This window comes from Bos indicus x Bos taurus, chromosome 19, assembly GCF_003369695.1.
Source record: "Bos indicus x Bos taurus breed Angus x Brahman F1 hybrid chromosome 19, Bos_hybrid_MaternalHap_v2.0, whole genome shotgun sequence".
NCBI lineage: Eukaryota > Metazoa > Chordata > Mammalia > Artiodactyla > Bovidae > Bos > Bos indicus x Bos taurus.
Genome location: NC_040094.1, coordinates 27,427,374 through 27,451,309, shown reverse-complemented (window position 1 = coordinate 27,451,309; position 23,936 = coordinate 27,427,374). Strand labels below are relative to the sequence as shown.

General features: G+C 54.7%; 1 protein-coding gene across 4 annotated transcripts; it reads left to right on the top strand.

Moving 5' to 3' along the window:
* The first annotated feature begins 25 nt into the window (after positions 1–25).
* On the top strand, positions 26–22,153 carry KIF1C (kinesin family member 1C). 4 transcript variants are annotated; one of them, XM_027518247.1, is made up of 23 exons: positions 26–213; positions 1,875–1,995; positions 2,244–2,375; positions 2,774–2,850; positions 3,189–3,368; positions 3,977–4,042; positions 4,423–4,601; positions 4,692–4,803; positions 5,189–5,266; positions 5,417–5,482; positions 5,574–5,649; positions 6,144–6,222; positions 6,414–6,559; positions 7,531–7,700; positions 7,859–7,938; positions 8,067–8,142; positions 12,219–12,298; positions 13,130–13,224; positions 16,809–16,892; positions 17,278–17,464; positions 17,609–17,681; positions 18,747–19,361; positions 20,920–22,153. In XM_027518247.1, the coding sequence occupies exons 3-23, from the start codon at positions 2,270–2,272 to the stop codon at positions 21,601–21,603; spliced, it is 3,309 nt and encodes a 1,102-aa protein (XP_027374048.1). In that variant the 5' UTR covers positions 26–213; positions 1,875–1,995; positions 2,244–2,269; the 3' UTR covers positions 21,604–22,153. The 4 variants fall into 4 exon arrangements, with proteins under 4 accessions (XP_027374048.1, XP_027374046.1, XP_027374050.1 ...); XM_027518248.1 differs by having other exon boundaries at positions 125–213; positions 2,244–2,379; XM_027518245.1 differs by lacking the exon at positions 1,875–1,995 and having other exon boundaries at positions 82–213.
* Positions 22,154–23,936: the final 1,783 nt, after the last annotated feature.

Genomic DNA, 23,936 nt, shown 5'->3' with positions numbered 1-23,936 from the left:
CAGCTCGCGCTGCCCGGGCGGGCGCCGGCCGCTGGCGCCGCTACTGCTGCCGCCCCCGGGGCGCGAGTCCGCCGCCCGCCGCCCGGGGACCCGGCGAGGGGCGGGGGCAGCCCCGAACCGGCCCCGGATCGCCCCCGCTCCCGTCTCACGCTTCCCGGAAAGTTTGTCCCTTTGCACTCTGCCCAGCCGCTCCGGGAGCCCCGCGGCGACGAGGTGAGAGCTGGGGAAGCGGGGGGGTGAGGGAGGGGACGCCCGCGGAGGAATGTGCCGGGCAGGGGGGCGGGGAGCCGGGGTCCCGGTTTGCACCACTCGGTGGGGGCCGGCTGGCCGCGGGAGCCGGGATCATGTGCTGTTTGTCCCGCGGAGGCGCAGAGAGGTGCCAGGCCCGGGCCGGCCGTCGGTTGGCTGGTCTGGAGGACAGGATCCGCATGGCCGCCCAGAAAGGCCGAGCCGGGGGCCTGTGTGAAAACTGCGGGGCGGGCAAGGTGCAGGTGGCCCGAGGACCTCTTTGGGGTCAGTCGGCCTCACTCCAGCCGCGGCTTCTCCCGGTACCCCCGGGCCCCTATACAGTGCACCGGCCGACCCCTGTACCTCTCTCTGAGTCCTTTACGCCACAGGCCCCCAGCAGTGCCACCCCATTCCCAGTCCCAGAAGCTGTCAGGGCGTCACCACAGTGTGTCCCTTCCGTCCCCTAGTCAGGGTCTGGGGGTCAGGGCTGTTCTTCCCCTAGACAGCCTCTGTGGTTTCAGCTACTCCCTTCCTGTCCTGGACAGACCAGCCCTCTCACCCCTCCCATGCCCTGGCCAGAAAGGCTGGTGAGGTGCGGCCCAGCAGGACAGGGGTTTGAGGCCCTTCGAGGGCCACAGAAGGGGGACCCAGCATCCCTGATCTGTATTCACAACCCTCCACCCTGTTGTCCGTGGGTGTGGGCTGCTCAGCTTCTCCTCCCTGGGTGTGGGCACCAGATCACCCACATTCCTGGGCTCCAGCCTGGCACCTTCCCCAGGACAGTGGACGCCATCGCTCTAGCCCCAGGCTGGAGCTGGGACCTGCCTGCTTCCTTTCCCTTCTCTCCCTTTTCAGGGGTACCCTACTTCCCCTAAACACAGGTATTCTGGATCCTTAACAGAAGACCCTGGGGGATGGTAGGATGGTTACAGGATAACCCCACCCTCTCCTGCCCATTGTCCTGGATCCTAAGGAGGAAGTGCTGGGGGCTGGGCAAGGGGTTTGGGGCTTACAGGCAGGCCCTATGGAGCCCAGTTCTGGGCTGGACCTCCAGCCATTGGACTTTGACCATCAGCAGTCCTTCCCTCTGTGTGCAGGTCATGGACCTTAGGTGGGAACTGGTTTCTACTTCTCCCTGACTGACCCTGTTGGGGAATTTTAGGGCAGGTCTTATGTTTGGGATTTTCTCTCATCTCATTTCTGGGCTTCCAGTTTGTGCTTTAGTACTGCCTGTTGAACATTTCTGTGTTTGCTGTCCTCTAGGTCTTCATTTCCATTTCTTCCATTATTTCCCTTGTAGCATAATCTCAGTCTTGGTCGCTCTGGTTTTCTTGGTGTCGTGGTGTCGGGGACTTTCTGCCCCTGCTTCCCACCGGCCTCAGTGTCTCTGACCATGTGTCTCAATTGTCCTCTGTCCAGCCTCTTTCTCTCTTCTCTATCTGAACGTCCAGTACACTTGTGAGTGACGAGGAATAAAAATATCACCATCCCTGCCCTTGGATTCACATTGCATTTGGCCACTCCAGAGGGACAGCCGGCCTCACTTTTTGTGATATTACCCCCTACCCCTTGCCCTCCAACCCTGGCAGCCCAGACACACCTCTGGAGCCATTGGTGCCTCCTAACCACTCTTCCCCCACAACCAGGGTTTTCCCCACAGCCCCAGCTGGCGCGGCCAGGCCCCCAGTGTAGGATGGGGCTCCTCCTACGAGGGCCGGTGGCAGCCAGAACTGATACAGCTCCCCTGGTCTGGGGCCAGGACGCCAGGTAACTCTGGGGTGACAACCCAGGTCCTTCTGAGCTGGGATATGGCTGGGGAGAGAGGCAGGCGCACCTCCGGGAGTCCCCAAGGAGAGTGACATTGGGGAGGAAGGCCAGGGGAACACAAACTAGGTCTTTCAGGGGCTGGATAGCCGGGGACGGGACGGGGTAGAGAGGCTGGTTCCTGAGAGAAGCTGGGAGGTGACATCAGGGTCCCCCAGCACTCTGACACCTCTTCTGTCTCTGTTCTCCAGCTGAGGAGGGTGGGCGTACTGGAGCCATGGCTGGCGCCTCAGTGAAAGTGGCAGTGAGAGTTCGGCCCTTTAATGCCCGTGAGACCAGCCAGGATGCCAAGTGTGTGGTCAGCATGCAGGGCAGCACCACCTGTGAGTGAGTCCCAAGGGCCCGGCTGGGCACAGGCAGGGCAGGCTAGGCCCACTATACCGGCCAGGCCTGCTGGGCCGAACCGGGAGGAGGGCTGTGCTGGGCACAGAGCAGGTGCTAGTTGTAAGGACAGGGGCTGGCCTTTCCATGCTCCCAGTCCCTGGGAGGGGGAATGTTGGCCTGAAGCCCTCCATTGCCCAATCCAGGGAGGCAGCCGGGAGGGGGGGCGGGTCCTGGGAAGCCAAAATTAGCTTTGGTGCCTGGAGGGGGTGGGGAGTGTTAAAGGGGAGAGATGAATTAGGACAGAGGTGGAGAATGGGATACCTGGATTCTAGGGGTTTGTGGGGAGTGGGCAGAGGTTGGGAGTACCTGACTTTGGCCTTACTTCCTTTGCTCTCAGCCATCATCAATCCCAAACAGAGCAAGGATGCCCCCAAAAGCTTCACTTTCGATTACTCCTACTGGTCACACACTTCGGTGAGGTTGCTGGGCTGGGGGAAGAGCTAAGCAATGAGGGACAGGGGCTTTAGGTCCTGGGGAAGGGGGCATTGCTAGGCAATTGGACCTCCAGGGGATGGGTTGGGAGGACCAGCACCTGTGGGTGGGGGTAGGTAGGACCCTGTGCCTGTGACTTGGACTGGGAGGGGGAGGCAGAGTCCCCAGGGTAATGAGGACCAGCAGGAGACCAGATGGGATCTTCTGGGATAATCAGGACCGTGATGGGGGTAGGGAGCACACAGGACCTTTGGGCACCTGGATACCAAGGACAGAGTCATGTAGGGTTCCTGCTGTCTCTCTTGCCCCCTTTCACCTAGGCGGAGGACCCCCAGTTTGCATCTCAGCAGCAGGTGTATCGGGACATTGGAGAGGAGATGCTGCTGCATGCCTTTGAAGGCTACAATGTGTGCATCTTTGCCTATGGGCAGACGGGGGCTGGGAAGTCCTACACCATGATGGGGCGGCAGGAGCCGGGGCAGCAGGGCATCGTGCCCCAGGTACTCACGGGGCCTGGCAGGGAGGCCGAGGCAGGAGCATCTTCAGCTGCCTCTAGGGGAGGAAGGTCCGGGTCTCAGGGTGACGGCTCTCTGAGGTCCTCAGAAATAGGGAAGGTGATGGGGGTTGAGGTTGGCCACAGCCTGGACATTAGGGCCAAGAGGGCTCAGTGAGAAGAGCCACTGCTTTGGTGGCAGAGAGCCCTGAGTCTGAAGCTTGCTTCTACCAGTTTCTGCCATCTTACCTTGTCTCGGAATTACTTGCGAGTGTAGTTCTGCTGTAGACTGGTGTAGTTAAGGCATTGACCATAGGAAAAATCAGTTGTGGATAGCTGAGAATTGACCCATATTCTTCCTGACTGCAGCACTGTGGCCTTGCACATGGGCTCTGGGTTTGCATTTTGGCTCACTGAATACTAGCCTGAGATCCTGGGCAAGCCAACCTCTCAGAGGTGACTCTCCCTTCTGTAAAATGCAAATGATCCCATCTCTTCCTTGGGGCTGTGGTAAGGGTTAAACAGGGTCACCTGAGACCTGGCCTGGCTGGTGCTGGGCTTCGCAGGTGTGCCGTAAACAGCAGCATCTCTGTGCCTCTCTGTGTCCCCCTCCAGCTCTGTGAGGACCTCTTCTCTCGTGTTAGTAAGAACCAGAGCGCTGAGCTATCCTATTCTGTGGAGGTAAGCCCAGGTCTTGGGAGGGGGCTGGAGGTGGTACACAGTGTCCCCTGGGTAGGGAGGAGGTGAGCAGGGTGATTAAGACCAAGGGCATCTTTGGAGTCAGGCAGCCTGGGATCTATTCTAGGCTCTGCCGGCTTTGGTCAAACAATTTCTCTTTCGGCTCCTGAGGATGTTTGTCTAAAATGATAATGATCAGGGGTCCCCTCCTAGGGTTATTGGGAGGATCGGGTGAGCTTGTGCTTGTAAAATGCTTAGCAATGCAGGGTAAACATAGTAAACGCTCAGTGTTACCTGTGTTGTATCCAGTGGGAGTCCACAGTAAGTTTTACACTGGGTGTGGTTGTTAGCTTTGTGGTGTTTAGTTTGCTCCTCTGACTCAGGTGAGCTACATGGAGATCTACTGCGAGAGGGTACGAGACCTCTTGAACCCCAAGAGTCGGGGCTCTCTGCGGGTCCGAGAGCACCCCATCCTGGGCCCCTACGTGCAGGACCTGTCTAAACTGGCTGTGACCTCCTACGCTGACATTGCTGACCTCATGGACTGTGGCAATAAGGCGCGGTGAGGCGGGCTGATGGGGTGCAGGGGTAAGGGAGCCGGGGTTAGGAAGGTGTGGGGCAGGACCCACTGATCACTCCCTCCCCTACCCAGGACCGTGGCTGCCACCAACATGAATGAGACCAGCAGCCGTTCCCACGCTGTCTTCACCATTGTCTTCACGCAGCGCTGTCACGACCAGCTCACTGGACTGGACTCAGAGAAGGTAGGGCCCCCTCCCGCCTGGTCACAGAGACAGAGATGAGATCAGTGGGCCCTGTGTCCTCCCTCCCTGCCCAGGCTTGGTCGAGGGCCACCTCTGGGCTCCCATGGCCCCTGCCCTGTGCTTCCTCCATCAGATCAGTGGGATGCAGTCTCCTGTTTGAGTGTATGTCCTTCTTGCTAGATTCATCAGGGCAGAGCTTGGAGCCCACTGTGCCTTGTCCTGGCACACAGAGGGCATGTGAACATCGTAAACAAATAAATGAACAAATGGACAAGTAACTAAGCCCTCACTGTCTTCTTACCTATTCCCTCTCCCTCCCCCATTCCTGGCTTTCTCTATTCCCCACTAACTGCCCAGTCACCTCCTGCTTCCTTCCTCTGACCAGGTCAGTAAGATCAGTTTGGTGGACCTTGCTGGCAGCGAGCGGGCCGACTCCTCAGGGGCCCGGGGCATGCGCCTAAAGGTGAGGTGCTTGGGAGGGACGGACAGGGCCATGTTGGGCGCTGAGGGAGGTGGTTTCTGCTTGTAATGTGGGGCTCTGGCTGTGGGGAGGAGGGGCGAAGGGAATCGGAGTGGGAGAAGAGGGCCTCATTCCCCACGTTCCTCTCACCAGGAAGGCGCCAACATCAACAAGTCCCTAACTACCCTGGGGAAGGTGATCTCGGCCCTTGCGGACATGGTGAGAGCTGGGCGTGGGAGGAGAAGGGGCTCTGGGAAAGTGAACAAAGCAGGTGGCCACCCTGACCCCCTTTCCTCCTTCCGTCCTTCAGCAATCAAAGAAGCGGAAGTCAGATTTTATCCCTTACAGGGACTCTGTGCTTACCTGGCTGCTCAAGGAGAATCTGGGTGAGGGACTCCTCCTCTCTCTCTCTCTCTTTCTCTGCCAACCCTGCCACCAGTCCTGCTAACCCCTGTTGATGCATCTGACCAGACCCACTGCCGTCCCTGGGACCTGAAGTCCTTCAGTTGTCCCCTGACTCCCCACCTGAGCCCGGGGCATCCTTTAGATGGTGTCCTCATTCTGAGATCAAGGTCGTACCCTCCTTGCCAAGCCACGGGCCTCACTGACCTGGGGCTCCCTGTGAACCCTCAGACCCCACAGCCGCCTCTGACTTCATCCTCCTCTCCCTGACCTCTGACCATCCCACAGATGTCTGATGTCCCCACTTCTTCTGACCGTCAGTTTCATGATCAGCTTCAACTCTTAGCTTCACCTTACCTTGAACAGTGACCCTCTCAGACCCCTGCCTGGGTAGTGAGGCCCCCCTGCCCCTGAGACCCAGTCTGACTTTTCTTAGAACTCCGCCCAGCTTAAGCTTTCCCTTGCTCTCCATTCACAGGTGGGAATTCCCGCACAGCAATGATTGCAGCCCTGAGCCCCGCGGACATCAATTATGAAGAGACTCTTAGCACCCTCAGGTGGGGCTCTGGCAGGGCTGGGGTGGGACATGAGAAGTGCCAGGAGCCTCAGGAGCCTGTGCATGAGAGAGGGCTGACCTTCAACTCTACCCCACTGTGAGGAAACGTGGAAGGGAGAGAGGGCATCAGGCAGCAGACCAAGGTCGCCTGTGTCTGGCCCTCACTGGTCCCGCTCCTCCCTCCTCACCCAGGTATGCTGACCGCACCAAGCAGATCCGCTGCAACGCCGTCATCAATGAGGACCCTAACGCCCGGCTAATCCGGGAGCTGCAGGAAGAGGTGGCCCGGCTGCGGGAGCTGCTCATGGCTCAAGGGCTCTCCGCCTCGGCCCTGGGAGGTGGGCCTCTGGGAGGAGTGGCTCGGGAGGCCCCTGGGCCCACCTCATCCCTCCTGATTTGCCTTTGTCCAGGCCTGGAGCCAGGGAGGGACCACTACCCAGAAAAGCCCGTATGTGCCCCATGACTTAGCTGCAGATATGGAGAGGTGACAGATCATGCCTTCAGATGTGACAGCTGGGAGGGACAGGTCCTCCCAAGGAGGGGCAGGCAGGATTCAGAGGGACCTTGACAGGCTCCTGGAACTACTGAAATAATAGGAGCAGAAATAAATAGCCAGTCATGCATTTGTGACTTACACTGTAAGTCATTAAGAATAGACTGCTGGGCATCTGCTTTGACAGGAATTCTTGTGAAACATTGGGAATTAAATTGATCGTAAACTTAATTACGGTCAACTTGGAGTAGTTTCTGAAGTGTGAGGCTTGGCCTCTCTACCCCGAAATGGCATCTGTATTAGAGAATCTGTGATCCATGTTAACTGTGTCCAGTGTGGGTTTTGCATTCAGTCTTGGGGTCCATCCCTTTGAGGAGTCAGGGTGCTCAGGGGCATGATGGGGAAAATAAGCGTTCTTGGGAAGAGACGGTAGATGCGATGTTGGCCTCTGCACATTTGAAGGGTAGTCTTGCACAAGAAAAAAAAAAGTGTAGTCCCTCTCATCCCAGAAGGCAGCACTAGAAACGGGTACATTTCAGATTTTAGCTCAACACAGCAAAGCACTTTCTGATAGTGCATGTCAACTAACAGTATAAGGAACTGGCTGCCTTGTTTACTATTGAGCTCTCCATCACTGGAGGGGAACAAGCAGAGACTCAGTGTCCATTCGTCAAGGCTGTAGTAGGAAGGCTTTCCACTTGGTGGGAGTGGACCATATGTCTTCTGTAGTCCTTACAGGTTGGTCTGGTGTGAGATCTCTGTCTCTTGTCAAATGCATCTTTCCTTAGCCTCCTTTTACTTCTTTCTCCTTCCTAGGCCGGAAGGTGGACGAGGGGAGTCCCGAAGGTGCTTTGCCGGCTCTGTCGTCACCCTCTGCCCCAGCTTCGCCCTCATCCCCCGCAGCTCACAATGGGGAGCTTGAGCCCTCATTCTCCCCTAATGCTGAGCCCCAGATTGGGCCTGAGGAGGCCATGGAGAGACTGCAGGTGGGATGCTGGAGCAGAGAAGGGGCGGGGCCTGGGGGCCACTGGGAGTTTTTTCTCCAAAGCCAAGGTCCAAGAGGAAGAAGGCATCCTTGGAGTAGCATGGCCCCCTGGGAGGGCTTGTCCCAGACTGTCCTGATCCTGCCTGTTTGTGCCCGCAGGAGACAGAGAAGATTATCGCTGAGCTGAATGAAACCTGGGAGGAGAAACTCCGTAAGACGGAGGCCTTGAGGATGGAGAGGTGTGGGGATGGGGCCCACAGCTGGAGCCCCGGAAGGAGCTGGGTGGGGAGGGGAGGTCGGGCCCTGCCTGGAACGGGTTTGTGGGTCCTGAGGACAAGACCAATATCCGCCTCTCCTGTGCCTACAGAGAAGCACTGCTGGCTGAGATGGGAGTGGCTGTCCGGGAAGACGGGGGAACCGTGGGCGTCTTCTCTCCAAAGAAGGTGAGTGAGGGGCTGAATGAGGAGGCCTGGGAGACTCTGGGTGCTGAGAGAAGAGGGTTGGGGTGGCAGGGTAGTGAGTTCTAACTCTGCTTTCTGACGTCTCTGAATTGGCCCTCCATCTTCTCTGTTCCTACTCCTGCCACCTGCTGTCTGTGTTATCAGGCTGTCCCTGTCCATCCATCTAGGGACCACAGAAGGATGCCAGGGAAGAACTAGGTATTGACAGACAGAAGCCCACACATGTGTGTGAGTTCACGCATAGCGTGTGTTTCTGGATTCATAAGAAACTGGTTATGGTGGTTATCCTAGGAAGGGAGAGGCTGGGGAGAATATAGGTTGATTGGGAAAGTGACTTTTCCACAATGTGCTCTTCTGTATTATTTGGATTTTATACTCTGTGCATGTGATCTACTTTTGGTGGCTCAGTGAAAAAGAATCCGCCTGCAATACAGGAGATGCAGGTTCAATCCCTGAGTCGGGAAGATCCCCTGGAGTAGGAAATGGCAGCCCACTCCAGGATTCTGGCTTGGGAAATCCCATGGACAGAGGAGTATGGTGGGCTACCGTCATGGGATTGAAAAGAGTCAGATATGACTTAGTGACTAAATAACAACAACCCTGTGCGTGTGATACCTACTCAACAAACAAAACCCCATACCTAAAAAATGAAAGTTTTGAAAAGTTAGCTTGGGAAGACAAGACTGTAAAGGAATAGAGGAAGAATGAGCACTAAATTGTAAGATGTTGATTGGAAAGGCAGCAAAAGGTTTAAAGATGGATGTATCAGTGCAGCCTGGAGACTTGTGGAAACTGGTTTCCTGGAGAAGGTGGTTTGGAAAGTGTAGCCTGAAAGATGGATGGGGTGGTGGGAGCAGGGAAAACATGGGGCTGAGCAAATGTGGAATCTTGTCGCCAGTGGGGCCTGGCATATGCCGGTGGTGTAGTCAGAGCTCAGAAAGTCTCTGTGGAGAGAAAAGAAGGAAGGAAGCAGGGCAGGAATGATAAGGCTCGGTCGGAGGAGGGAGAAATGATATTCAGAACCTGTAACAACCAGCACAGCACAAGGACCCACCAACCAGAGTGGACTGGGGCCAGCACAGCTGTACCGGGGCCAGTGAGCAGAGCAGGAACTTCCAGTCCTAGCGCTAGAAGGGAGTCATGCCTGTCTGGGCCTTGGTACCAAGCATAATGGGACCGGGCCCTAAGAGTGACACACCCTTTCCAGGCGGTGGATTGTTGGAAGGAGACCCCTCCGAATTTCAGGTGGACAAGGCATCTGGGAGACTGAGCAAGCAGGGACCCCTGAACCGGGATCCAAACAGAGGGGTTTGCCTGAGGCTCAGCCTGGGGAGCGAGAGAGCTGCCTGTGGGTGATGGAGGGGGGCCGACAGGGCTGAGGGGTCAGGTCTGGGGCTAGGTACCTGGGGTTGTGGGGTCCCCAGGAGGCCTACACCTGGGAGGAGGGTCTGGAAAGAGGCTCTCAGTGTGGCTTGCCCATCCATCACCTCGCGGGGCCGGGTACCTCTGGACCTTCTGCCGCAGCTGCAGGGCTGGGGAGAGGTCGGGAGGCATGGACAGACTGACAGGGTTCTCACAGCACAGGATGCCACCTGCTCAAGCCTGGGACCAATGGGAGGGGCTTTTGTTTTGTTCTTGTAAAGGTGGCATTCACATGCGGTGAGTTGTATGGAGTGAAAAGGAAACCTTCCTTCCCACCCTCAGCTTGCCCTCCCAGAGGCGAGTCCTGTTAGCGGCTTCCGCTGTGTTCTAGAGGTCATCTCCACGCCTGCAGGCGTGTGTGAGAGAAAACCAGCCACATATTCAGGCACACTTCTCTCTTTGCAGTAGCACTGGTTCCATACCTGACATGTTATTTTTTTCATATAACAATGCATCATAGTTCTGTCTGCTGTTGTTTTTTTCTTCCCCACAGTGTCAGGATATTCTATTGTATAGACATCAAACGATTTTTTTTTTTTTTTTTAACCAGCTTCCTACTGATGGACATTTAGGTCATTTCCCATTCTCTGATACTATGAACAATTTTATAGAAGATAGGCTTAAAAATAGTTTGTGGTCTGTAGAACGAATTCCTAGAAGTGGAGATTTGGGGTCCAACAGTCAGATTTTGATCTGTTTTGCCTCCAGAGATTATTAACCACGCCCACTTAGACTCCCAGAACAACATATCTTAGAACTCATGTTCATTTATCCTCTTCACCTTTTTCATCTTTGCCAATCTGATTGGTTAAAAAAAAAAAAGGTGTTTTAGAGGAGGTAACTTTTCCATTTTCTCCTGATGGTGAAGATGAACCCTTTCTCATGGGTTTAAAAGTCATGTGGATTTCAGAGAAAAAGCTGTTAGACTCACAGGAGAAACAGGTTTAGTGGGGGTGACTCCAGCCTAGGAAAAGTCCAGTGAAGAATTCGGTCTTTGGGGCCAAAGCTCCAGTTTGTCCTGGGGAGAGCCAGGAACCTTCGGGAAAGCCCCCTCATTCTGGGACCTTGCCCCAGGCCTAAGGTTTTCTTAAGTTGATCATCTTCAAACCTGGCTGGGAGCTTCCTTCACGGGGCCAAAATAGGGGGAGTGGGGAGCAGGACAGAACTGTGCGTCCCCCACCCCCACTTCGACCTGAGCAGCTCTCTGCTTATCTGCTTGATGTGTTAGGCCTCTTGGTAAGGTTTCATGTGAACAAAGGGTTCCTGGGCTGAACAGAGATTGAAAAGCACTGTCCTAAATCGTGTCTCCTCTCCCAGGGGACAGATTGCTTTCTGCTTCTAGGGCCCGTCAGTGTTTGCCGTTCCCAGGCAGGCCCGACACTGCAGGGTTGAGAGGGATGGGACCGTCCTTCTGGAGAAGAGCAGGTGTTGGAGAATGATTGTTGAGGAGCCTGGTGGAGGATCGGACATAGATACTAATCACACCCACTATGGACATGGCCCTGGGCTTCCTGTTCAGGGGAACTCCCAGAGAAACATGGGGCCTTGACTGCTGGGCGTTTCCCCCGTACCCTGTGCTTTCTGGCTTCCCTGCCTTTGTTCAGACCCCTCCTTCTGCATGTTCACGTCCTCCTCATCGACAGAGACCAGGTCCCATACTGCCTTTTCCATGAAGTTCCCCTGACTCGCCTGAGCTCCCATTGGTCTTCACTGTACTCATCTTTGCGTATAAGCCCCTTCCAGGATACAGTGGGATAAATGAATGAATGAGCTAATTGAGGGCATGAGAAGTTCAGAAAGTCTACTGTGAGACGTGCATTTCTCACCTGTGATGGTGTTTCCACTCCCAGTCTTATCTCCCCTTGTTGACTCTGATTTCCTGACTGATGGGACAGCAGCATTTGGGTTTGGCTCATCTCTGTGTCCTGCCTGGCGCCTCAGTAGGGTCTTGCACCTAGAGCCACAGTAACTCCTTGGAGAACAGGCAGGGGATCTTGTGTTCAGGTGGAAGGCTTAGGAAAGCTTCGTGGAAGAGGTGGCATTTGAGACAGACCAAGAGGGATGGGAAATGAATGATTTTGACAGGTGGGGGTGGGGCGGGGAGGGGGGCTGTTCCAGGTAGGAGGACAGCCAGGGATGTAGGAGCTCTGCTTCAGAAGTGAGGGCTCAGAGTCCAGTGGGTGGGAGCTCGGAAAGGGAGAGGACGCCCTGGAAAGGGGCTTGGGCTAAGTGAGCTGGGCCCAGCCGTGGAGGAGGCCCAGAGGCACAGGCTGCAAAAGCAGACTTGAGGTAGGTGGAGTTGAGGTGTGGGCAGGAGAGGTCTGAGCAGTCCTCTCTGGTTACCTCCTCTCCCACCCCCACAAGTGGCAAGATGTATTTTGAAGGAAGAAATGATGAGCCTGGGGCCAGAGGGAAAGCAGGGCAAGGGCAGGTAGCTGCCAAGGTTTCCTGCAGGAAGACTGGTGGGGCCTGGGAAGCAGCTAGAAGGGTGGGGGTGTCTTGCGTGTGAGGAGAGGGTTGGGTGGGTCAGATAAGTGGCAGCAGGAGCTGGGAGAGCTCACCTGCAGAGATGTTTGCCAGAATGCCTTCCCTCCCTCCTGACGGCCCTCTGCTGACTGCTGCCCCCTCCCCCTCAGACTCCGCACCTGGTGAACCTGAATGAAGACCCCCTGATGTCTGAGTGTCTGCTCTACCACATCAAAGATGGCGTCACCAGGTAGCCTTTGCTCTGGGCCTGTGGGACGGTCTCTCTTTTTGGAGGTTGGTTGTAGAGGGACCTGCCTTTCCTAGTGACCTCATGGGGACCTTCTGGGTCTCAGGTCAGCTCTTCTGCAGCCCTGCTAGCTCTCTGGGCTTCCTGAGAACCAGCTGAGCCTACCTTTGGTGGGGGTGACACGCCTCCTGGGACCAAACGAGCCCAGCGCTGGTGTGGCTGGGTCCTGATCTCCTGGGGCAGAGAGCGGGTGGAACTCGACCACCACGTGCTGGTTCTGCAGCAGCATCGCCTGGGCATCAGTTAGTGGAACCTTCCCTTGGGGTCGGGAGAGTGAAGGGAAACATGACCCTGGCCCCACGCTGTTGAGGGACAGTGCCCACATGGCAGGTGGCTTCACTGGCTAATGCTAATGAACCCCCAGGTCTCAGAGCCTCCTCTCTTACCTCCTGGAGGTAAGTGGGTGGGAGTGTTCCTTCCTCTTCCACCACAGGCTGTTCAGCTGTCCTTGGTGATCATCATGGGAAGGATATGGGAACTGAGACTGAGAGCATCCACCCCACTGCAGGTTCCCTTCCCTCTTTGCTACATAACAGTACATAACAGATGCGGGCTTGGAGCCAGGCAGATCTGAGCTCACACCCCAGTTTCACCACTGCCAGCCTGCCTGACTTTGGGCAAGTTACTTATCTCTCTGAGCCTCAGCTTCCTCTTCTGCGAAATGGGAATAATTGTACTTGGTTGATTGAGTCAGATGAATATTTTGGTTCAGAAGGGGCTTGGCATATGTATGACTGGCACATGCTCAGAAAATGTCGGTCGTTGCTTCCCCAGGGTCGGCCAGGTCGATGTGGACATCAAGCTGACGGGGCAGTTCATCCGGGAGCAACATTGCCTGTTCCGGAGCATCCCTCAGTCAGACGGAGAAGGTAATGGCTGAGGGGGTGAGAGTGGAGTGGCCAGACAAGGAGAGAGCACGCTCCCTCATGCTGAGTGCAGAGGCCTGGGTCGGGCTCTGGGAGTGTGGCTGTGTGCAAGGGATGTGTCCACCCTGAGAGGGGCTTCGAGCTCCTGGTCAGCCATGGGGGCCCTGCTGTCTGCACCCACCCTCAAGGTGCAGAGTGTTTACAAGGGGCAGGGGTGGTGAAGGTCCCCAAGGCAGAAACAGGAGACTGTGGGTCCAGAGGGTAGGATTTTGGGGAAGAGGAGATCCAGCCCTCTTGCTTGATTTTTTAGCCTCAAATAGCACCTTGGTCATTTTTTATGAAAACCTGTACTTTTTCAGTGGGAAATCTGAATTTATCTCTGAAAACCTACTTACCTGTCCAGCTATGAATGCAAATGTTCTAGGCAGTTAGTTCACGTGTGTATCCTTTTGGCTGTAAAACTTTGAGAGGTTTTTAGCTGTTTCTGGCCACAGCAGCAAAAGCTTGTAGGAATCACGAGCCCTCAGGTAGCAGTGTGTCTGACAGGTAGTACCACAACGCTCGTGGTGAAGTACCACTTAGGGTGTGTTCTGAGGTCATGTTTTGTTCTGGTTCAGTCATTTTTTTTTTTTTAATGGACTGATTTGTATTCAACTGGGCCCAAGTGACGGAGAAGGCAATGGCACCCCACTCTAGTACTCTTGCCTGGAAAATCCCATGGACGGAGGAGCCTGGAAGGCTGCAGTCCATGGGATCTCTGAGGGTCGGACACGACTGAGTGACTTCACTTTCACTTTTCACTTTCATGCATTGGAGAAGGAAATGACAACCCATTCCAGTGTGATTGCCTTGAGAATCCTAGGGATGGGGGAGCCTAGTGGGCCACCATCTATGGGGTCGCACAGAGTCTGACACGACTGAAGCGACTTAGCAGCAGCAGCAGGGTCCGAGTGAAGTGGAACTCTGGGAAGCGAGTTGGGCAGGGAGGCTGGCCGTGTCACACCTGAGTCCTTGGTGTCCATGCTGTGTCACACCTGAGCTGTCTGTCACCTCGAGCTGGTGCTGTGTGCCTCAGCGAGGCGTGGGGGATGGTGGGTAGGGTGGGGGTATGGGAGACGGGCATATCAGCATGTGTTTTAAAATAAGAAAAGACGCATTCTCACGGCCTGCAGCTCAGATTGAACAGCTGCCAGGTGAGCTTCCATTCCAGTTCAGGGTCAGTGGATTATCGCCTGGTTCGGGTCCCCAGTGGCGGCACACGCTTCCGGCATTGCGAGCTATGAACTGTTAAATCAGTTCAGCCCAGTGAGTGAGTGCCGAGTTCCTGTTCTGTGGTTCCCTCAAGCTGTGTTCTGGGGTGATACCGAAACCACAGAAGGCCCTTGGAGCCAACCCACCCTTGAGGGGGAGCTCAGAGTGTGTGTGGGAAGAAGACAGGCACACATTGGTTACATCACAGTGAGAACAGCAGCTGTTCTATGCCCTAAAGACATTGTTTAGTTGCTCGGTCATGTCCGACTCTTGGCGACACCATGGACTTTAGGCCACCAGGCTCCTCTGTCCACGCAGGGGATTTCCCAGGCCAGAATACTGGAGTGGGTGGCCATTTCCTTCTCGAGGGGACCTTCCCAACCCAGGGATCAAATGTGAGTCTCCTGCTTGGCAGGCAGATTCTTTACCACTGAGCCACCTGGGAAGCCCTCCCCAAAGATGAGGGCTGTGTAAAGGGTTAGTCTGTTTGGGCCTTTGCTCTTAACAGCAGACTTAAGACCAAAGACAGGCTGAGAAGAGCAGGCCGCAGGGATGCAGTCATGAACATGGAAGAATAGTTACTATTTTTTACCGTGTACTTGTATTTTTTCATACAGCTCACAGGTGAGGGAGCTGAGGTTCCTGGGGTTGGGGAACTTGCCTGAGACCACACAGCTAGCTTCCCTGGTGGCTCAGATGGTAAAGAATGTCCTGCAGTGCAGGAGACCCAGGTTCAGTCCCTGCGTCGGGAAGATGCCCTGGAGGAGGAACTAGCAACCCACTCTAGTATTCTTACCTGGAGAATTCCACCACAGAGGAGCCTGGTGGGCTGTAGCACACAGTGTTGCAAAAGAGTCAGACACAACTGAGCGTGTCACACACAGCTAGCAGGAGAACTGGGTTGGGATGCAGCATGGCTGGCTGTAGGGCCAGAGTTGTGAGTCCTGGCTGCCTCAGTTCAGATCTCTGCGGGTTCACCTGGGTTCTCTCCTGGCCCCATTTCCTTCCATTACAACTATCACCGCCCAACCCTGACTTTAGATTATTTGCTCAATTACTTGTTTATCGTGTTACCAAGTAGAAGTGATGTCTGTATGAGAAGCAATTATGTTTTTTATCTCCTGTATTTCCAGGACCTAAAATAGTGCCTGGTGTATTATAGGGGCCCAGTATATTTGTGGAATGGATGGATGAATTTGGGGTGTGGTGGGAAATAAGGGCAAAATAGCCAGCTCATGGCCTTACAGTCATCTCATCGTCTCCTCTGCCACCACCTTCCATTACTGGGCTTGGACACGAATTATGTTTTATTCCATCTGTCTGCCATCTTCTCCATCATTTCTGCCCCTTGATCTGAGTTTCCCTTCGAGCATCAACTCAAAAGTTAGCACTTTGCCATGATCATTTCCAGTCCTCTGCCCGTAAGCCAAGTTCCTCTGTGCTATTTTTGTTCTCCCACAGTACCCATAGGCTCATCTTTGCTTTATGTTACCATTTGTTCTGGTTTCTCTATTCCTTGTAACATAAGTAACTCATTTTCGTGCATCACTGTGTTTGAGCCTTTCAGCCACTCTGTACGGAAAGACTTTGTTATCCCATTGTAGAGCTCTGAGAGACTGGGTGACTGCTCAGTGTCCCTCCACTAAGGAGTCACAGAAATTCAGGACCTTGGAAATTCAGGGGCCCCTGACCATGGGGCACTTGTCCTTGAGGACAGGGAGCTGCCTCAGGCATTTTTGTGTTCCACAAGAGGAAGGTTCTGTGATTTGTACAAGGAGTACCTTGATAGACTGTGGCTTGGGTTGACTTTAATCTCATCCTATGAAGATAGGGATCTGTGGACTGTGGCTTGAGAGGATTAGTCAGGTAGCAGTTTGCAAGCTGCTTCAGACAGAAGTGGGGCTAGGAGCCTACTGGAGGAATCCAGACCTGGCTAGGCACAGTGTTGTTTGGGAAGGAGGGAGTGAGTTGTCGTCTGGATGGCAGGAATGACAGACAGGGCCCACCGACCAGTTGGACCTGAGAGACCACATCCTCTGAGAGTTCCAGGCTTGTTAAGCCACTGCTGGAGAGGCTGGTGGAGGGTGAACAGGCAGCACCCCCCACCCCCACCACCGCCGAGGCTCGTGGGAGCTGCAGCTGGGGCTCTAACCCTCCTTCTGCTCTTCCTTTCCCATGCTGCCTGCCACCAGAGGGGCCATGGCACCCCTAACAGGTACTGGAGGGTGGAACTGGGGTGCATGTGTGTTTTGGGGGGGAATGCAGGGTGGGAATCTGTGACCTTACCCCTCTTCCCTTGGAGCCTGATCCCTCCTTCTTCTCTCTCCTTGCCTCAGTGGTGGTCACCCTGGAGCCCTGTGAAGGAGCTGAGACCTATGTCAATGGGAAACTTGTGACTGAGCCCGTGGTGCTGAAGTCAGGTAGAGGAGGGTGTAGTGAGGGGCCTGGCTGTGCAAGGAAGAGCTTCGTGGGTGAATCCTGGGCAGGACTCAGAGATAAATAGGAGACAGTGTGGGATATGAAGATCGACTGGGAAGGGGAGAGGAGCCAGGGTTTGGTTTGTCTTGCTGCCTCAGGGCAACAGGAAGAGGATGCCCAGTTCCTGACTTCCTGTGACTCTGAGGGACAGGGTAGTTCCCAGGGTCAACTGGGGGAGCCTTGGCTCTGATCGCCCTGGACTTGGGGTGAAGGGAGAGATGGTGTGTGGGCTCCTTCAATTGGTGGGCAAGGCCCCTTACACCTAGGGCATGAGGAAGGGGTCCTGCTCTGGGGAGTGAGCCCACATCTCCATCCTTCCTCCTCCAGGGAATAGGATTGTGATGGGCAAGAACCACGTGTTCCGCTTCAATCACCCGGAGCAGGCACGGCTGGAGCGGGAGCGAGGGATCCCTCCACCCCCAGGACCGCCCTCCGAGCCTGTTGACTGGAACTTTGCCCAGAAGGAACTGCTGGAGCAGCAAGGCATCGACATCAAGCTGGAGATGGAGAAGAGGTGCGTGGGGAGGGTGATCAGGCACCAGGCCCTCCTGGCCATTCCTCCCAGGCCCCCATCCCCCAGCATCTACTGGTTGTTAGATGCCCCATTGAGGTGGCTTGGGAACCTCACAGCTTTGCCTCCCCTCCCACCCAACTCCAGGCTTCAGGATCTGGAGAACCAGTACAGAAAGGAAAAGGAAGAGGCTGACCTTCTTCTGGAGCAGCAGCGGCTGGTGAGGGGCTGGCAGGGGCGTGTCGGGAAGGCGAGGGTTGTGGGGCGTGGAGTGCAGACAGGCGGGTGGGAGGTGGGCTGGCAGCACTTCAGCCTGACTCCCACTGAGTCACAATAGGGAGTGGCTCTGGGCTGGCGGATAGAGGTGGTGTCTAGGAGGAGACAGAAGAGAAATGTAACCCAGGGAAGAACCCATACATCCCAGGAGCGAGAGTTTCTCCCAGGCGACTGGGGCTTCCCGGACTCTTGCTGATCCTGGGCCTCTTGTATGATTTTTACCACCTGTGCTGTCACTTCCCTGGTGGCTCAGTGGTAAAGAATCCGTCTGTAGTGCAGGAAACTCAGAAGCCTCAGGTTTGATCCCTGGGTAGGGATGATCTCTAGAGGATCTTGACAGCCCACTCCGGTATTGTTGCCGGGAAAATCTTGTGGACGGAGGAGCCAGCGGGCTGCAGTCCATGGGGCTGCACAAAGTCGGACATGAGTGACGCGACTGAGCATGCACCCACGAGCTGTTACTTATTTAAGATTGTTCTTTGAGTAGACTTGCTTTTATTTTTACTTTTTAAAATATGTATTTATTTGGCTGCACTGGGTCTTAGGTGTGTCACGTGGGATCTTCTGATGCAGTGCACAGGTTCTCTAGTTGTGGCGAATGGGCTTAGTTGACCCATGGCACGTGGGATCTTAGTTCCCCAACCAAGGGTGGAACTGTGTCCCCTGCATTGCAAGGAGGATTCTTAACCACTGGAGCAACAAGAAAGTCCCTTGGACTTTTCTTTTAAATCTTCAATCTCGTCCTGAGTGATATATACATGAAACCCACACTTGGCATGGCTGCAGCTTATTAGCTATACTCAATTCCTCTGTGCCAGCCACCATACCACACACTCCAAGTACCTGTGGAGAGGTGCTATCATCACCTCTGCTGTGCAGACAAGCAGAGATCAAGCCCTGTGCCCCACACTGCACAGTTCTAACCACCGTGTTTCTGTGTTGTTGGGATGCATGGCCCTGAGGTGTCCTTAGCTGTCTCCCCACCTGTCTCCCTTCTCTCTGGCCCTAGTATGCGGATTCTGACAGTGGGGATGACTCCGACAAGCGCTCCTGTGAAGAGAGCTGGCGGCTCATCTCATCTCTGCGTGAGCAGCTGCCCCCCACCACGGTCCAGACCATCGTCAAGCGCTGTGGCCTACCCAGCAGCGGCAAGCGCAGGGCCCCCCGCAGGGTGTACCAGATCCCCCAGCGGAGGCGGCTGCAGGGCAAAGACCCCCGCTGGGCCACCATGGCCGACCTGAAGATGCAGGCTGTGAAGGAGATCTGCTATGAGGTGGCCCTGGCTGACTTCCGCCACGGGCGAGCTGAGATCGAGGCCCTGGCTGCCCTCAAGATGCGGGAGCTCTGTCGCACGTACGGCAAGCCTGAGGGGCCTGGGGACGCCTGGAGGGCCGTGGCCCGGGACGTCTGGGACACGGTGGGCGAGGAAGAAGGTGGCGGAGGTGGAGGCGGCGGCAGTGAGGAGGGAGCCCGTGGCGCAGAGGTGGAGGACCTGCGCGCTCACATTGACAAGCTGACGGGGATCCTGCAGGAGGTGAAGCTGCAGAACAGCACCAAGGACCGCGAGCTGCAGGCCCTGCGGGACCGCATGCTTCGCATGGAGAGGGTCATCCCCCTGACACAGGTAGGACAGGCCTGCCCAGCCTCTCCCCGCTGTCCTCCCTGCCCGCTGTCTTCCCCTGTAAGAACCAGAACCTCCCACTGCAGAGTCCAACCTCCTTTCTCCTCTGCCTTTAAAAGAATCTTATTGATGTTTAACATAGCTCTTCTCACCATAGTTTGTGAATCACCTGCTTCACAACCACCAGGGCCCTAACTGAAAATGCAGATTCCTGGGTTTTGCCCCAGACCCACTGAAGCAGCATCTTTGGGCGTTAGAAATGAATCTTTATTTATAACAAGTGCCCGGGTAGTTCTGAAGTGCAGTAGACTTTGAGAACCACTGATATAAAGGGTACAATCCCTTACGTTACCACTCAGTGGGGGTTCACATACTGTTCACTCTTAGAAGCACCCCTCTCCTGGGTGACCCTCGACTCCGGTGGCTGCTGTACTGAGCACTTCCCCTGTGTCACCGTGTAAATCTTCACAGTGGCCCCGTAAGCCATAGTGTTACCACCTACCCCGGTTTTGCATGTGTTCAGTCAACAAGAGTTGAGTGTTTATGGTGTGCCGGGCATCATGCTAGCTATAGGGGTTACTCACAACAGACAGAATTTCGGCTGTGTTTCCACTTGCCTGCTGAAGAGGGATGACAGGCAGCTGGTCATGACGACAGTCATGCTTGTTGAAGGCTTACAACTCCACATGCAACCCTTACCCCTGTCTCCTCACTCTCCCCTCTCCAAACCCTTGGGTCCTTACTGTTCCTTGAACTCCTCAAAGCCTTTGCATCTGCTGTTCCCTCTGCCGAGAACGCCCTTCCTCACTGAGACCGTATAGCTCACCCCTCACTTCCTTCAGGAGGTGTTCATTAAAATGATAACGTTTCAGTGAACCTCTTCCTGTTCTTTCATTGCCACTACTCCCACCCTGGCCTCCTGTCCCCTCTCCTTGTTCTGGTCTTTTCCATGTGAATATATATTTTTGTATTTATATAAAATCTACAACATGGTAGGTACTCTCTACACTATATGATATAAGTAATATATATTAAATAACTTGAATACATACGTTCAGCTTTTTATGGAAGTATAGCACACGTACCGTGCTATATATTTGTCTCATTTATTTGTCAGTTGTGTCAGTCCACTGAAATGATGGCAGGTATTTTTCTTCCGATACTGACTGCTGTATCCCCAGGGCATGTCATTTATTCAGCAATATTTGCTGAGTGCCCGCTAGGTGAGGCTCGTGGAATTTCCCATGTAGTTTTACAGCAGCCCCGAGTCATAGGTACTGTCATTGTTGACGTCATGTCGCATGTGAGGACAGAGGCATAGAGGTTACAAGCCAATGACTCAGATCCACAGCTCGGAGGTGGGCGACCTGGACTGGGTCTGACCACCCGGCTCTGGGTCTGGGCTCCTAAACCAGTGTCCCTCCAGCTTCCTCAGCCCCAGGCCCCTCTCAGAACCCTGGACATCCACCCGCTCCAGGGCCTTCCCACATGTCCTCCTGAACCGGTATGTCTTCAGAAGGCCACTCTCCTCACATCCCCCCTCTCCTCTCACCCCTCCTAGGATCACGAGGATGAGAATGAAGAAGCTGGTGAGACCACGTGGGCCCAGCCCCAAGGGTCTGAGGCAGCAGAGGAGGAAGCCCCCAGTGACCGAGCGCCCCCTGCCCGGCCCTCCTCGCCACCCCTGTCGAGCTGGGAGCGGGTATCAAGGCTGATGGAGGAGGACCCTGCCTTTCGTCGGGGCCGCCTCCGCTGGCTCAAGCAGGAGCAGCTGCGGCTGCAGGGACTGCAGGGCTCCGGGGGCCGGGGCGGGGGGCTGCGCAGACCCCCCGCCCGCTTTGTGCCCCCTCATGACTGCAAACTGCGCTTCCCCTTCAAGAGCAACCCCCAGCACCGTGAGTCCTGGCCGGGAGCAGGGGCCGGGGAGTCCCCAGCACCACCCCAGCCCCCTGAGGAGCTCACCCCACCTCCGGCCACCCCTGCGCGAAGGCCCCCAAGTCCCCGCAGGTCCCACCGTCCCCGCAGGAACTCCCTGGACGGAGGGGGCCGGTCCCGGGGAGGGGGTTCCGCGCAGCCCGAACCCCAGCACTTCCAGCCCAAAAAGCACAACTATTATCCCCAGCAGCCCCAGCCATACCCAGCCCAGCGGCCCCCAGGGCCCCGCTACCCCCCGTACACTACACCCCCGAGAATGAGACGGCAGCGCTCAGCCCCTGACCTCAAGGAGAGTGGGGCAGCCGTGTGAGCCCCGCATCCTGGGCAGAGAGGGCCTGGCGGGGCCCCTCGCTGGGAGGAACACTGCTTCCCCAGAGGCAGGGAGGCCCTAGAAAAGAGAGAAAGAGAGAGAGAAGGTCTGAGTAGGTGATAGAAGACGTAGGGGTGACTGGGCCGGAGGCTGAGGAAGGACAAGGGCACGGAGCTGCCAGGAGCGAACCAAAGTGAAGGAGAGCGATGCGAAGCTGCCTCGGGGCCCCCCTTGCAGGGGAGGTCCCACAAACGCTGCTAGGGTGGGTGGGGGGCTGGGGTGCTGCGTAGTCAGTGTTTGACTTTCTTTTCAAGTTGGGGCAGAAGGAGAGAACCTAGAGGGAAGTGAGGTCTCCCCGTCCTGGCCCCTGTCTGTCTGTCTGTCTGTCTGTGGTGGGTTTCTGTTTCCAGGGAGGTGTGGCGGGATCATAAGTCATTCCCCTCCCCCTTCCAGGCCTCCTGCTATATTTGGGGAAACCTGTCTGGTTTCTGGTTTGGCTCAGGTCCCGTGAGGATGTGGGACCCTTCAATAAAAGCTAGCAAACAGAGAAGCCTGTGGCTGGTGGTTGTTCAGTTTTGGTTTTCAGTGAAGGTGTGGATGGTATCAAAGCAAAATGCACAGAACTTTAAGTGTAGCTGAGTGAATTTTTGCATGCGTGTACACCCATGAAGTCACCATTCAGGTTAATATAGAAGGGTGTTTCCATTACAGTTTCTAGAATATTCAACATGTGTTCTCTCTGGAGAGTGTGTAACCCATTCCTTTTATCCCTTTCATTTTTGCTTACCTAGCATCTCCATCTCTGTCTCCAAAACTGCTGTCATTGTCCTGGAGGGAGGCAAGAGATGGATGAGAGGGGAGGAAGGGAGTTCCAGCCTGTTAACACCCAACTAGCTGTTCTCAGGAAATGGAGGGATTTGGGAGCAAGGCCTGATTCTGGTTCTTTGAGTCACTTAGCTATTTTAAAGGTTTCCCTGTGCCTGTGTTTAGTTGTGTCTGACTCTGGCTACTCTGGGCTGTAGTCCGCCAAGGTCCTCTGTCCATGGAGATTGTCCAGGTAAGAATAGTGGAGTGGGTTGCCATGCCCTCCTCCAGGGGATCTTCCCAACCCAGGTCTCCCACATTGCAAACGGATTCTTTACTGTCTGAGTCACTAGCGAAGCCCAAGAATACTGGAGTTGGTAGCCTATTCTGTCTCCAGGAGATCTTCCCTGACCCAGGAATCAAACTGGGGTCTCCTGCATTGCAGGCAGATTCTTTACCAGCTGAGCTCTCAGGGAAGCCCATGTAGCCACAGTTTCCCCAGGTTCTGTTCTATCTTGGGATGTTTAACAAAGAATGTGTTGGTCAAGCTTACTTACTGCACCTACCTGTTTTCATCCTCTTTGGCAGGGCACGGTCAGTATTCCAAGTAATATTTTTGTCTTAAGATTGTTTTAAGAAGCATGCTACCTGCTTGTTTTAATGTTCTGGCTCAGAGGAGCACATCCATGACAGTTTACATTTTGCAGGAAATTATATCTGTGTTCTGCCTGCACCAGGCCAGACTGTGGGATCCCCGTGTTTTCAACCCGTACTCAGGAAAACACTTCCACCCGTTTGAAAATTTGAGCTGCTTGCCCACAGCTTCTTGATGTCCATCTTGAGGTGCAAGCAGCCAAAACCCATAGACATTATCCCAGTTGCAGCAAAACCACAGCTCTGGGCAAGACCATGATTATGTTTACTCTTAGTTACCACACCATGATGCTGGGTACCTTTATTTTGGCAACCTTGACTGCCAGGTCTTCAGGGATCTGTTGACAGTGACCCAGTACCTGGAATGTAATGGACGGTTTGTCAACTTGTTTATTTGAGTGGTTTATAATCTAGTCAAGGAGACTAAATGTGAGCAAGAAAATGATAGAATACAAAGTTCTCTCCAGGTCAGAACAAGCTGAGTGGTACAGGCAGTTTGTGGAAGTTGAGATGGGAAAGACAGCTTACTAAAATACAGTTGGATTATTTTCCCCTCAAGATTACCTTGTATAAATATGTTTTATACCACTTTTTATCAACTTCTCTCTTCTAGATCGGTCTTTTAAAATGTGATGAATTTTAGATTTTATTCAGAGAATTGCCCACTAATCTCATCTGTGCTATACATGCTAACATCTTTTATGCATATCATTCTTAAAGCACTGTAAAGTGGGATTCTTTTTGTGTCCATTTCTCAGATAAGAAGATGGGTTTGGCACAGTTAGGATTCCAACTCAGGTCAACTTGACTGAAGCCTAGACTGTTTCATGCCTTTAGGATGTCAGGTATCATCTTTCCTTCTAGAGAACCATATT